The sequence below is a fragment of the Sceloporus occidentalis genome, unplaced genomic scaffold (genome assembly GCF_023333645.1).
Source record: "Sceloporus occidentalis isolate IW3139 unplaced genomic scaffold, rSceOcc1.0.p SCAF_26, whole genome shotgun sequence".
NCBI classification, from domain to species: domain Eukaryota; kingdom Metazoa; phylum Chordata; class Lepidosauria; order Squamata; family Phrynosomatidae; genus Sceloporus; species Sceloporus occidentalis.
In genome coordinates, this window is record NW_028317006.1 from 7,902,908 (window position 1) to 7,916,615 (window position 13,708).

Below are 13,708 nucleotides of genomic sequence, written 5' to 3' on the forward strand. Positions count from 1 at the left end.
AAATGTAAATCCATGGAAGGCAAAGTATTTCCACAAAGGGTTAAAAGCAGGAATCGATCTAGAAACAGTTACCTTCCCGATACCAAGCTGGTAACATTGTAGAAAATAATATTCCCTAGAATGAGGTAAGAAAGTAAAACCCTGCTGTGTGGCTGATCCCCTTGAAACTGTTGCAGTAAAGGGTTTTGCGGATGTGGTCTTTGCACTGCTGAGCCGAGTGTCTGAGTTGTAGAAAAATGACTTATAAGAGATGAGCTGTTAGATGATCAAACATTTAATCATATGAGGAAAACGCCACCGAGATGAACGCTATTTAAAAGATACAATGAACGCAAAACTATCTTCCTTGGGAATTTTAATAGAATGCAAACACAGCTTATTTGACTGCGATAGACTGAGAGATCCCCACACAAAAAAAATCCACTCACCGATTTATCGCCACCAAGATGTTCTGACACCAGAATCCAGGCGTCTGTGTAGGTGGATCAGCTCACTAGTGTTTCCAGCATTTAATTCCCCGTCCCGATAAATACGAACACGCAGCCAAAGATCAATGCATCCATGAGGTTAGTGCACCAGTCGTACAAAAAAGCGATGGTGTCAGGTCCACTGCTGGCAAGTGTGACACTGTGTGAAATCGCTCGCAAATATGTGATATACAATTGAAAGGTAAGTATTGCGGCTTTGTCAGATTGAGGTAGAGGCAGGCGGTAAACTTTTCAAAGCTGAGATGGAATGCAACCAATAGCAATGTATATAATGTTACCGGCAGCGAGGGTTTGGGAGGAATGGTTAATTGAGTATAATTTGCATAGAAGCTATAGACTCACAATGATCAATCTATTTATTCCTTCTATTAGCCGGACTAAAACCCCACGGCGACCACCTCCCAAAAAACCATCTAATGCAGACCAGAAGGATCCAGTGGGGGTGAGTTTACATGCATGTTAATAAATACTGACTAATGCCAATTAGCCGAATAACAATCAATAGCTTTTCGTTATGAGCTTCTTGTTGTAAAATCCCTTTAATAAGGCTGTATTACCCTGCTTTGAAGCCGATTATAGTATATCCTTTATTAATGCTTAACTTTTCCTCCTTAAGTCACGTTTTATTCACTTATTCAAGTGGAAAAAGTGTCTGGTGTGAGAGTTGATCTGCCCCACTTGAGCTCTTTTAGCATTATAAGCTTCATAATAGCTGAACTATACGGATCTGCTAACATCCTTAGCCGTAGTAGTGGTGATTGGCCAATTCTCTTCACTGCTTTCATGCTAATCTATAAAGCCAAGCCGGGGTTGTTCATTTTAATTGTAATTTTAGGAACCATGTTAAATATAAATGTTTGAGTCCATTATGAATGACTGATATTCATCATATTCTTTATACTTGCCTGTTTCTACAGGTTTACTGCAGAGTGCGTCCTCTGTCTCCCTCTGACCAAGAGTGCTGCATTGAAGTCATCAACGAGACCACCGTACAGCTGCACACTCCAGATGGACACAAGGTGAACCGGAATGGTGAATATAAAGAGGTGAGGGTGCAAAGATCTGTTTCATGTAACATCCATGTTGCTATACAGGCAATCGTTACAGCGCAACCACTCCCCTGTTTATTTCTGCTTGCTTTGTGATAAGACACATAACAGCATGACACCAACGCATCTTAGTCTCTGCACATCTTTTGCGGTGGAAATGACGTGACAATTGCAGTGTGGTACATCTTTTGATCAATGAAAAAAGGGTAGTGATTCACACATATTCAAGTACATTTTCACTTTACATACATGCTCTGGACCCATTGTGTGCATTAACGTGGGGTATGCCTATACATATTCACCTTGTATAAAGTATTGTCAATTTTCCTTTTAATGTCTCCTGGTATTACTCTTGTCCATGTTTCAACAATTTGTGCGATTGTTAATAATTATTTTTTTTTTCCCCCCTCAGACACAATATTCTTTTAAACAAGTATTCGGAACTCAGATAACACAAAAAGAACTGTTTGATGTTGTAGCCAAACCTCTAGTGGAAGATCTGATCCATGGAAGAAATGGTTGGTATTGGGGGGGTACACAACAGCTGCAGGCATTTGGTGGAGCTGTTTCTGTAAACTAAAATTCTGTTGATCTAGGTCTGCTTTTCACGTATGGTGTAACTGGAAGTGGAAAGACACATACCATGACTGGATCCCCCGGGGACGGCGGTCTCCTGCCTCGATGTTTGGACATGATCTTTAACAGCATTAGCAAATTTCAAGCTAAGAGATATGTACGTGTTTGTTCTTTCCTGTTTAATATTTTTTTGTCATGTAGATTCTGAATAGCGTATGGGGAGAACGTCTTTTTCTTGGTTATTTTTGGGTTCTTGTAAACGATTGCAGTTCGGCTGGTCTGATTTATCATGTGGCTTGCAGGTTTTTAAGACGGATGACAGAAATGGCATGGACATACAATGTGAGGTTGATGCTCTATTAGAGAGACAAAAGCGGGAAGGCCACTCACAGCTGGCTAGCAAAACTCCTCTAAACAAGTAAGAAAAACTCAGTTATTGAGCCTGATGTAGGCCTTGCGAGGGAATCTCTGAGTAATTCTGTGTTCTGCAGACAGAGGATGGAACCTGAGTTTGCCGATATGATAAACATTCAGGATCACTGCAAGGTGGAGGAGGTGGATGAGGACAGCGTATACAGTGTCTTTGTATCATACATTGAAATCTACAATAACTATATCTACGACCTTCTGGAAGAAATGCCTATAGACCCTATAAAGCCAAGGTAAGTTACTGCATGAACTTGAATTGGTCACCTGTCTTCCTAATTGTAACATTAGCGACCTGTTTTATCCTGTGTCCTTTTAATCTTAATATTAAAACTAAAGTTTTCGTTTATATAAATGATCATATCCTATAACTAATATTCTTCAATGACCATGAAACTTTATTTGCCCTTTCTATGTACAATTAACTGTTTGGGTACAAGAGTGGTAGTAGAGTATTGATTTAATATGTCATGGCACTCTAAAAGGTCTTGCCTTTGTAGGAGAACTTAAGGTAAACTGTATGGAAACTTCTGTGACAGGCTCCCCGTGCCATTTTTTTTTATTTCTTTAAAATCCTTGTGTAATGTAGTGGATTTGGTTACCAGACAAGGTACTGTTCACTACAGTGCAGTGATATGCATTAAGGCAATGCAGACATTATAACCTGTCCCTATTCCTTTGTCAGGTGGAACACGCCAGGAAAGAATGCTGAGTTTATGTATGTGTTTGTTTTCAGCTCGTGCCATAGTTCTATCCCTGAGTGTTTAAAAAAATAAATAAATAAAATCTCTTCTCCCATAAACCTTCCAACCTCTCGCATCATACTGCATGTTTGCTTCCCTTTACTCCTAATAGTTCTATGTAGCAAACATTTCATGCTGGCTCGGCTAGTTTAGCTTTGTTACGTTTATCAGTTTACCTTAATTTCAGTTCTTTGCATTTTGCAGGCCACCTCAATCCAGAAACCTGCGTGAAGACCAGAACCATAACATGTATATTGCTGGATGCACAGAGGTGGAGGTGAAAACTACAGAAGAGGCCTTTGATGTGTTCTGGAAAGGTGAGGACTTTGTCTGGGGTCATAAAGTAGGAGCTTGATAAAGACACTGATTGCCAATGAGATTCTGGCTCATGAAGTTTCTTCACTTACTCGTCTGAAACTCTGTAGTTTAACGTGAGGAAATTCCACTTTACAGAAACGATAGTAGACCTCCATTGGAAATTTGTTCCATGTGTATAAAGCTAAAGTCCTAAATAATTAAGGGCAGTCTGTTGGTATGCGAGTAGCTATATATAAAGTCACTAATTTAGCTTTCTAGTCTAGTGGTGCTTCTTGGCTGAGTAAGCCAACTCTAGCATTTATTTTTTTCCTGCAAGAAGAGTAACATTTTAGTTCACGGCTAGAAATGTAATGCTTTCAGTGCTCTGGAATAACCAGAACGGCTGCATCCCCCAACAAAGTGTTCATTAAAGCAGCCTTGTTAATAGACCTGTTTGGCTCATACATGCTCTATTTTGTATGGGAACAAACTTATTTGAATTATTGGTCATGAATAAGATTGTCCAGATATGTCCCTAACAAGGGAACTCGTTTCAGGTCAGAAGAAGAGAAGAATTGCAAACACCACGCTGAACCGCGAGTCCAGTCGCTCCCACAGTGTCTTCATGATTAAATTGGCGCAGGCTCCGCTTGATGCTGATGGAGATAATGTGCTTCAGGTAAACGCAGCTGATTGTAAAGGCTGTGTTGTCTGTCCTCTGACTAAAGACCTGTTGGAGAGGAGCATGTGAGCAGGAGATATGTTTCAGGATGGCTTGCCAGTCCTAATCGTTAATGCTTGCTGTCATGTCACATTTTTTTCTCAGGAAAAAGAGCAGATCACTCTAAGCCAACTTTCCCTTGTGGACTTGGCTGGAAGTGAAAGGACAAATCGCACCAAGGCTGAGGGTAACCGCCTACGGGAAGCAGGTAAACGCTGAATTTTTTACGCAGCAGTTTATTTATACTATGTGTGTGGGTTGCATATTAAATGTGTGGTGTTTTTTTTTTTTTTCTTTCCTCAGGAAACATTAACCAGTCATTGATGACGCTAAGGACATGTATAGAAGTTCTTCGAGAGAACCAGCGTTATGGTACAAACAAGGTAAAAAAAATTTTTTTTTCTTCTAAATTTTGTTGGTGTAATTGACCCTGGGGATGTTCAGCTGTCAGGTAAGCTGGAATTCTCAGGGTGTTTGAGTGGGGGGATTGTAGTTGAGATGCCAAGCTGGATGAAATGACTTACTGCTTCTGGCTTAGCATAAGTGAAAATATCCTAAAATCTTGTGTGTTCCTCTCCCAATAGATGGTACCGTATAGAGACTCAAAGTTAACTCATCTGTTTAAGAACTACTTTGATGGGGAGGGCAAAGTCCGCATGATAGTGTGCGTCAACCCAAAGGCTGATGATCACGAGGAGAGTTTGGTGAGGATAATAACGTTGAATAATGTATTTTCGATTCTCTTTAATAAATGGGCGCTGATTGGTTTGTTTTATATCTTGTTACAGCAAGTAATGCGGTTTGCAGAGATGACGCAGGAAGTTGAGGTTGCTAGACCTGTAGACAAACCAATCTGCGGTCTGACTCCAGGCAGACGCTACAGAAACCAAGCGTTCAAAGACGAGCTTTCCCGCAGACTGGAGGAGCGTGGGGGCCCAGTAATTGGAGGTGATACTAGGGATCTGATGCTGGGATATCTAGCGCTTCTTATTTTTGTGGTCCTAACTTGTTCTTTCTCTCCCCCAACTAGAGCCTGACGATCAGTCTGTGATAGAGGTACTTATTCAAAGCTTTCCTCCAATCCCATCTTGCGAGCTTCTCAATGCTAATGACGAGAATACACTCCCACTACTCATTGAAGTCCTGGAGAAAAGGAGAAGGATCCGCCAGATGATGGCTGAGGAGTTCAATAAGAACGGTGAGATACAGATTATGCCGAGTAGTCACAACCACTGGTTCTTATCTGCTGTCAAACTCTGTTTCTAAGCATATTCTGCCTCCGAAATAGCTTAACAAACTATGGGTGTAAATACAGCATTCTTCTTAACTTCTGCCTAGACAAATATGTACCATGTGGCTGTAATCTAACTCACTCTTACTTGTTTCTCTAGTATCCTCCTTCAAATCAATGTTACAAGAAGTTAATGGGGTGGTTGCTGCCAAGGAGAATATTGTTCAGGGCAGAATGTCGGAGAGAGATAAGATTATAGCGTCACAAAAATCTGAAATGGAGCGACTGGAGAAGAAAATCAAAACCTTGGAGTACAAGGTGAGTGCGACACCAATTTAACTAAATTAAGCTGATTCTAATTAAAATAAAAATAAAGTAAAATCTGCTAATAAAACTGGCACATGATTACAAACATTTGAGGCAATCAGACAAAAATATGTAGAGCATGGCACAAACGCATACCCACACAGTTCCACATGGAACCCAGTGACATTTCCTTCATGCGTGTTTGTTTATTATTTTTTTGTACGTATTCTTGTATTTGTTGCTTGGGTAGCCATGTCTGTATTTTTTTTTTCTTTTTCCATTTCTACATGTGAACCATAAATTTAGTTAAGTACTTAGCGCCTCATTGTTGGCTATGATTTCTGTAGATTGACATTCTGGAAAAGACCACAACAATCTATGAAGATGAAAAGCGCTCCTTGCAGCATGACCTGGAGAACCAAACCCAGAAGCTGCAGCGGCAACTGTCCGATAAAAGACGTCTGGAAGCCCGGCTGCAGGGCATGGTGACAGAGAATTCAATGAAATGGGAGAAAGAATGCGTAAGTGACGTTATTATCGACATCATTTACCTTTGTCAGTACAATTACTCATATTGGTAATCGTCTTAAATGTTTTATATATTTTTTGGTCATCTTGTAGCTGACTTATCCTCAAAATTATGCTTTGCATAATGTTTGTTTTAAAATGTCTTTTGTCAAAGATATAAAAAATGACAGCTCAGTAAGCGGTTACTCTGCGTTAAGTCCTTGCCGTAAAAGTTTCCAACTCCCTTGGCCCGTGTATTTGGAGTGATGCGTCTCGGCTCACAAACTCTTCTCCCTTGAAGGCCCCCAAAAAGTTTAGATATTGACCAAAGAGGGAGGAAGTCTTAAGACGTCTGTGGCCTTATTTAGGGTTAAAAGAAATAAGCTTATCATTAGATTCCACTGAATGCCTATGGTTAACAAGTGTTTATAATTATTAAAACCAATCCCTCTGTGCCTTTGTAGGAACGCCGTGTGGCAGCCAAACAGCTGGAGATGCAAAACAAGCTTTGGGTAAAAGATGAGAAACTGAAGCAGCTCAAAGCCATCGTAACAGAGCCTAAGAGTGAGAGGCCTGAGCGGCCGTCCCGAGAGAGGGACAGAGAGAGAGAACCAAGGGTACCCGTCAGATCCATCTCTCCTTCTCCTGCACCTGTATGTCACACATCCGGTATATCTTGCATGATAGTTGGGGGAGGCTGAGGGCACTTGTGATGTCTCGCTACGTGTTTAGATCACACGGTCTGTAGAGGGTGGAGGGCTAAGTGGTCTCCTCACTAAAGATTATTCTTTGTCATCCCAAAGTTCCTAATGCAAATAGTTATCATGCCTTCACGTTCATCCCTCTTTGTTTATACTGCTTGCATTTCACCGTCATTTAAACAGAATCTCATCCGAAACATTACAACTGGAGCGCACCCATTCACTGATTGCCCAAGTGGGTTATATTGCAACTGATGAGACTGCCGGTAATCAAATGTTGAATGGCGTATGCATCCATCATGCTTTATTAAACAATTGTTTTCATCTCCAAAAGTCGGGAACAGCACAAAAAATAACTTATTTATTATTTCTGATGTTCTATTGGAGGTCGGCAAACTGAAATCTGTAATTTTTTACAGATTGTCCAGTCTTTACGGCATTTTCCTTTCAGTGACACGGTATAACAGCCTCCTTTTTAATGTGTGCATAGAATCTTGTGCCATACTGTATATAATAGCTATTCAGTATTGTAGTCCACCTACATGTAGGCTCATCCTCCTGTGTTAGAGTAACGTACTCTATAAGGATATTCTGGAGCCTCCGGTATAGGCGCTGCTGGGGTTTCCTCATGCGCAGACCTCTTGCAGTGCAGAGCGCGTTGTTTGATCCTTTGACATTGTGTTTTGTCTCTTGGTCTCTCTAGTTGACTGGTAATACCATTGCCCAGTCGCTCTACAGCCAGCCGTCCGCAGCTGAGCTGAGGCTGCATAGACGCTCAAACTCCTGCGAAAGCATTTCCGTGGCTTCCAGCATCTCGCAGTGGGAGCAGAAAACTCCACAGCCCAACACTGCGAGCCACAGGCGGTGGGAGCCCGAGGCAGCTAGGAGGTTAAAAACAGCAGAGGGCAGGTCTCCGTATCCAATATCAAGCCAGCAGGGAGAGCTAGAAGAGGAGCAATGTTCCAGGGTTAGTCAGCTACTCTAAGTACCTACCGCTAATAGAAGCAACACGGTATAGTCTGCAGCAGTCCTGCCAGCTGCGCACCACATGTTTATCAACTGCTCTGGCAGAACTGCTGCACCTACTGCAAATAAGCTTTCACTTGGCAAAATAACCTGCGATTACAGCTGGGATGCTTTAAGCCCGGGGCTATGCTTGCCCTGCGAATGTCCTGCTCAATCTGCAAACTGTTGCGCTGATCACACCGCGTTCCCCTTTGGGAGCTGTAGATTCTGCATTGTAGCTGTAGTTTAATTCCTCTGTTCCTGATTAGCTCATAAAAACACCTTTTAGATCAATGAACTATTGGCATAGCACCAATTTTGCATAAAGCAAGCAATCTGCTGCTAAATAACTCCCAAGATAGTTTAGAAGTCACAGAGGAACCCGTTCTGTAACATGCATGTTTACATTCTGAATTATCACCCAGATGTTTCTCATTGCTTGCTGTCGAAATGTAAGGTTCATACACACACACACTATAAGAAACTCTTGCAGAGAACCGGGCTCCGTTCCTGTAACAGTGACAGGTTTCTCTTTAATAAGGGACCCTTTTATTTCTTTACTATATCTTTCCTTATTCTGGGAAAGGCTATTTGGTTTCTGCTTGCTGCTTTGTGAAAATATATTCTCTAGGAGCAACTGTATTGAAACTTTGCCCCCTTCCTGTCCAAATTCTGTTCTTCTGACATCCGTCAGTATTGGTAGATTTTATTTATATAATGTATATATTACACATGCATTTTTTATTTTGTGTGTGGCCTGGCTGAACTCCCACTGTGTGTAAAATGTTGCAGTGCTATGGCTGAATTGAGCCCATATTTGTATTTTATTTTTTTTTTTGTTTTTATACCGTATTTGCTCAATTATAAGACGTTTTTTTTCCAGAGCAAATGCTCTGAAAAATACCCCTCGTCTTATAATCAGACCTCAAATAGGTCTGATTATGAGACTAAGATCCAGATCCCCCGCAGCGATGCAGGGGACCTGGCTCCTCGTGTTATGCCCCCCCCATTTACCGGTGCTTCTGAGTCCCCGGTGCTTAGTCCGGGCTGCGTGTAGAGCTCTACGCGATTCGCGTGGAGCTCTACATGCTGCCCGGACTAAGCACCGGGGGCTCAGATGCAGGGGACCTGGATCCCTCCTGTGTTATGTGCCCCCCCCCAACTCAGAAGCACCGGTAAGTTTGGAGGAGGGAGGGGCAGTGTTAAATGGGGGGTGTAAGGCATTTCTGGAAGCAGAGTGCCCTGTGAAATGCCTTTTAAACCCCTTTAATGCCACTGCCTCCTGAAATGCCTTTACCTCCCTATATGCCACTCTGCCCCATAATATGCCTTTTAACCCCCTAAATGCCAGAGTGGCATATAGGGGTATAAGGCATTTCTGGAGGCAGAGTGGCACATAGGGGGTTAAAAGGCATATCATGGGGCACAGTGGCATATATGGGGTATAAGGCGTTTCTGGGGCAGAGTGGCAAGCCTGGGGGCAGATGTGCATAACTGGGTGGGCAGGTTGAAGAAAAAAAAGGAAATAAACAAAATATTTTTCTCAATCATAGCTTTTATTAACAAACAATTGTTTACATGAATTAACATTTACTGGTAAAACTTTTTTCCTATCGGGTCGTCTTATTTTCAGGCTTTTTCTTTTTCATAAGTTAATATTCAGATTTTGGGGGGTCGTCTCATAATCGAGCAAATACGGTATATAGTTTGTGTTTTTGATATATTGTAAACTATTTGATGCAACCCATCTTAACCAACGAACATTTTGATGCCAAATTGCTTTAAATAGGACATAATCTGCATGGCGCTTACATGTTTTTTTGTGAAATTTGTACTTTACGGATTAAGGCAAATCATGGTCTTGAGCACTCACAGGTCTGGTAACTATATGGTCCATTTGGTATCTAAATTGTCCCTTACTGTAGGCTGTTTCCAAGCTTATTACCTTTTTTTTTTTTTTTTTTTGAGTGCAGGCTCTTGGGATCATATCATTGGTATATAAAATACCTACTTACTGATAAATGTGTCTGAGTAGATCCTGACATTAGTATTAGATCAATTTAAATGATTTCCAAGAATTTTTTTTTTTGTTTATTTAGAACGCAGGTTAAAGTTTCCTGTGATCACCTACCCTTTTAATCCAAATTGGCTAAACTTATTGGCATTATACTTGCCCCCTTGGTTTATATTGGGTGAACTTTATGATCTGAATGCTTCAGTCTCGGTTACCAGGCCATCCGAATGCTCCTGTCTCTGCACTGGAATTAATCGGTCACTGATTTTCCCTGTTTGTCTTGATTTGCTCTCTGGATCTGTTCAGAATGTTCCCCCGGTGCATGCACGGCACCGCCGCTCTCGTTCAGCCGGGGCGGAGAGATGGGTAGACCATAAGCCGCCCAGTAGTGTGGAGACCGAGACGGTCATGCAGCCCCATGTCCCCAACGCCATCAAAGTTTCCGTTGCCAGCGAAAAGGCGCTGGCAAAGTGTGACAAGTACATGCTGACACACCAGCAACTGGCCTCGGATGGGGAGATTGAGACTAAACTTATTAAGGTAAAAATAAAAGTGCCGTGGGGGGGGGGGGCGTTCATTACTGAGAAACGGTTAACTGATGCTGGCAGCTACATGAATTTTATGATCAGAACAGTGTTTTGCAGATGCCTTTCTATTTTGTACACCAGTTTCTTTAAATAGCGTTCTGAACAGTATATGTGTGTATCTGTATCTCTGTCTTGAATGTCACATTTGGGTGTTCACTTTGAGGTGTGAGGGAAAGGTGTCGATTGTCTGGTTTGCGTTCGCATTTTAACCTCGTGCCTGTCTTACGTTGACAGGGGGATGTTTTTCGGACTCGGGGAGGAGGTCAAGCAGTTCAGTTCACAGATATTGAAACATTAAGGCAGGAATCTCCACCTGGATCCACGTGAGTTGGCTTAAACCAAAGCTACACAGTAATGCCCGTTTCCTCGGCCTTTAGTGACAGTTTGCATCATTCATGCTCCTTATTCAGCTAAGCATGCCGTGTCTCATTCATCAATGCGGCGGTAGACGTAAGGAAGCTGTAACTACTGGCTGGTTAGATGTTGCAGTGCAATGTTGGTGTGAGACGTTGCACCCGCTGTATAGATGATCCGGGGTCTCTGCACTGGTGAAACATTTTGCTTTCCTTTTTAGCCGCAAACGCAAATCGTCACCAACAAAGCAGGAAGACACAACCGAGTCTGAATGGACAGATGTAGAAACCAGGGTATGTACAGGCTTCAGTCGTGTATAGTGACTTTTATCCAGCGACAATGATTTACCTTAATCATGAATCAGGTGAACTAAATTGCTGAGTGCCAAAACAAATATTTTAAATAACCTCATAATACAGCGCCTCCTAATGAAGGTTGGTTTTTACAGTTGTAGAAATGTATAAAAAAATTTTTTACACAAGCACAGGACTTATCAAGCCTATCCACCCTTTTGTGCATATATATATATATATATATATATCAATCAGCACGGCCAATATATATATATTTTCTTTTTTTTTTTCTTTAATACCATACAAAACAAGACAATAGACATGCATCAAAGCAAAAAAAACTAACTAGATATAAGATACCAATCGGCCCAAATATCTTGGTGTTTAAGTTACCAATGCAAGTACAATATCATTTTACTTGCTTTATCGCTGTTTTTTGACTGCTCCTTGTTTATCTGATACTGGTTTGGGGCCAGACCATTTAGTAGCGCCGCATGTAGGGCTCCACGCACTTTTTGAATGTCAGATCATTAAACGCCATGCTTTCTCTCTGTATAGTGTGCTGTTGCTGTGGAGATGAGAGCCGGCTCTAATCTGGGTCCTGGATACCAGCATCACGCCATTACCAAGTAAGTGATTCCTCTGCTGATCAGCAGGAAAGGGTTAATATTTTAGGCTCTCAATGCCTTTGTTCTCCAGTATCCCCCACATACATTCGCCAATTTAATTCTAACATCCCACTAATTTCAGCGCAATCTTCTCGCAGCATATTTCTGTCGGATGTGAACGCTACCCATGATGCCTCTTTGTAATGTAAATTACCGTATTTGCTCGATTATAAGACTAGGTTTTTTCAGAGCAAATGCTCTGAAAAATACTCCTCGTCTTATAATCGGGGTCGTCTTATAATCAGACCTCAAATAGATCTGACTATGAGACGACTAAGATCCAGATCCCCCGCAGCTGCAGGGGACCTGGATCCTTCTGAGTCCCCGGTGTGTAGCTGGGGCAGCGTGTAGATGTCTACGCGATTCGCGTAGACAACTTCCGCTGCAGCAGGAAGGAGGCGTGGGGGTTGTCTGCGTCCATCGCGCGGACCTTCTCCGGCTGTCAGATCAGAGTTCCCCACACCGGTGCGGGGAACTCTGATCACTGACAGTCGGGGAAGGTCTGCGCGATGGACGCAAAAAACCCCCGCTGTTAGCCACGCCTCCTTCCGGCTGCAGCGTAAGTGCGTGGGATCTACACGCTGCCCCGGCTACATGACAGGGAAGTCGAAAGCACCGGTAATTTGGGGGGGGGGGGGGTGGGGGAGTGTTAAATGGGGGGCATAAGGCATTTCTGGAGGCAGAGTGCTCTGTGAAATGTCTTTTAACCCCCTTAATGCCACTCTGCCTCCAGAAATGCCTTTTTAACCTCCCTATATGCCACTCTTCCCCATAATATGCTTTTTAACCCTCTAAATGCCAGAGTGGCAAATAGCGGTATAAGGCATTTCTGGAGGCAGAGTGGCACATAGGGGGTCAAAGGCATATCATGGGGCACAGTGGCGTATAAGGCATTTCTGGGGCAGATGTGCATAACTGGGGGGCAGGTTGGAAAATAGAAGGAAATAAAACCAAAATATTTTTCTCAATCATAGCTTTTATTAAAAAAAAAAAAAAAAGTTTAGATGAATTAACATTTACTGGTAACTTTTCCTATAGGGTCGTCTTATATTCAGGCTTTTTCTCCTAAATTAATATTCAGATTTGGGGGGTTGTCTTATAATCAGGGTCGTCTTATAATCGAGCAAATACGGTAATAAGAATCCTAATACTGTTTTAGGCTAACTTAATGGTATGTGAATGCACACTAGTGCAAAACTTTTATTGGGCAATATGCAGACACTTCTCTGATTCAGTGATTTTAACCATTTAGTAAAGTCTGACAGATGTGATTTATTTTTTTTTCTGGGTTTATAACTTTTTTTTTTTTTTTTTTTTCTTTGTTTTAGACGCAGAAAACCTTGAAGTGAAGGTTGCTTATGGCGTGGAATATGTGAAGCGAAGTTGTATATAGTGGGATGAGTGGCAGCTAGCCTGCATCTCTTGGATTCACTGCCAGATAGACTTTCTGTGCTGTTCTGCTGCTGCGGCTATGGATTTTATTTAACCTTTCATGAACCTCCGGACAGTGGGATATCGAGCTACTTATATACACAGTTTTCTACATTAAACATGGAAGGGTTTTTATATGTATTTTTTTTTTTTCTCCATCATACTGTTTAAACAAAGAAAAACTGCTGCTCCTGCTAGCGGCAACAATGCACTTTACCGTCGCGTTTCATAGCGATGCACTGCATCTATTTAACACATGGTGCTTTGTTTTACACACAATGTCTCTAATCATACTACTAAGAACTCCAGCA

The 13,708-nt window shown here is 41.9% G+C and overlaps 1 protein-coding gene across 1 annotated transcript; it reads left to right on the plus strand.

The window, feature by feature from the left end:
* The first annotated feature begins 831 nt into the window (after nt 1–831).
* Nucleotides 832–13,310, plus strand: LOC149300106 (kinesin-like protein KIF23). Its single transcript, XM_089485551.1, has 23 exons — nt 832–930; nt 1,406–1,534; nt 1,950–2,055; nt 2,134–2,270; nt 2,416–2,531; nt 2,605–2,775; nt 3,225–3,257; nt 3,487–3,599; nt 4,137–4,258; nt 4,406–4,508; nt 4,604–4,683; nt 4,885–5,004; nt 5,089–5,248; nt 5,331–5,498; nt 5,692–5,849; nt 6,185–6,358; nt 6,809–6,997; nt 7,749–8,012; nt 10,371–10,604; nt 10,886–10,974; nt 11,226–11,298; nt 11,857–11,927; nt 13,295–13,310. The coding sequence occupies exons 1-23, from the start codon at nt 832–834 to the stop codon at nt 13,308–13,310; spliced, it is 2,925 nt and encodes a 974-aa protein (XP_089341677.1).
* The last annotated feature ends 398 nt before the right edge of the window (nt 13,311–13,708 follow it).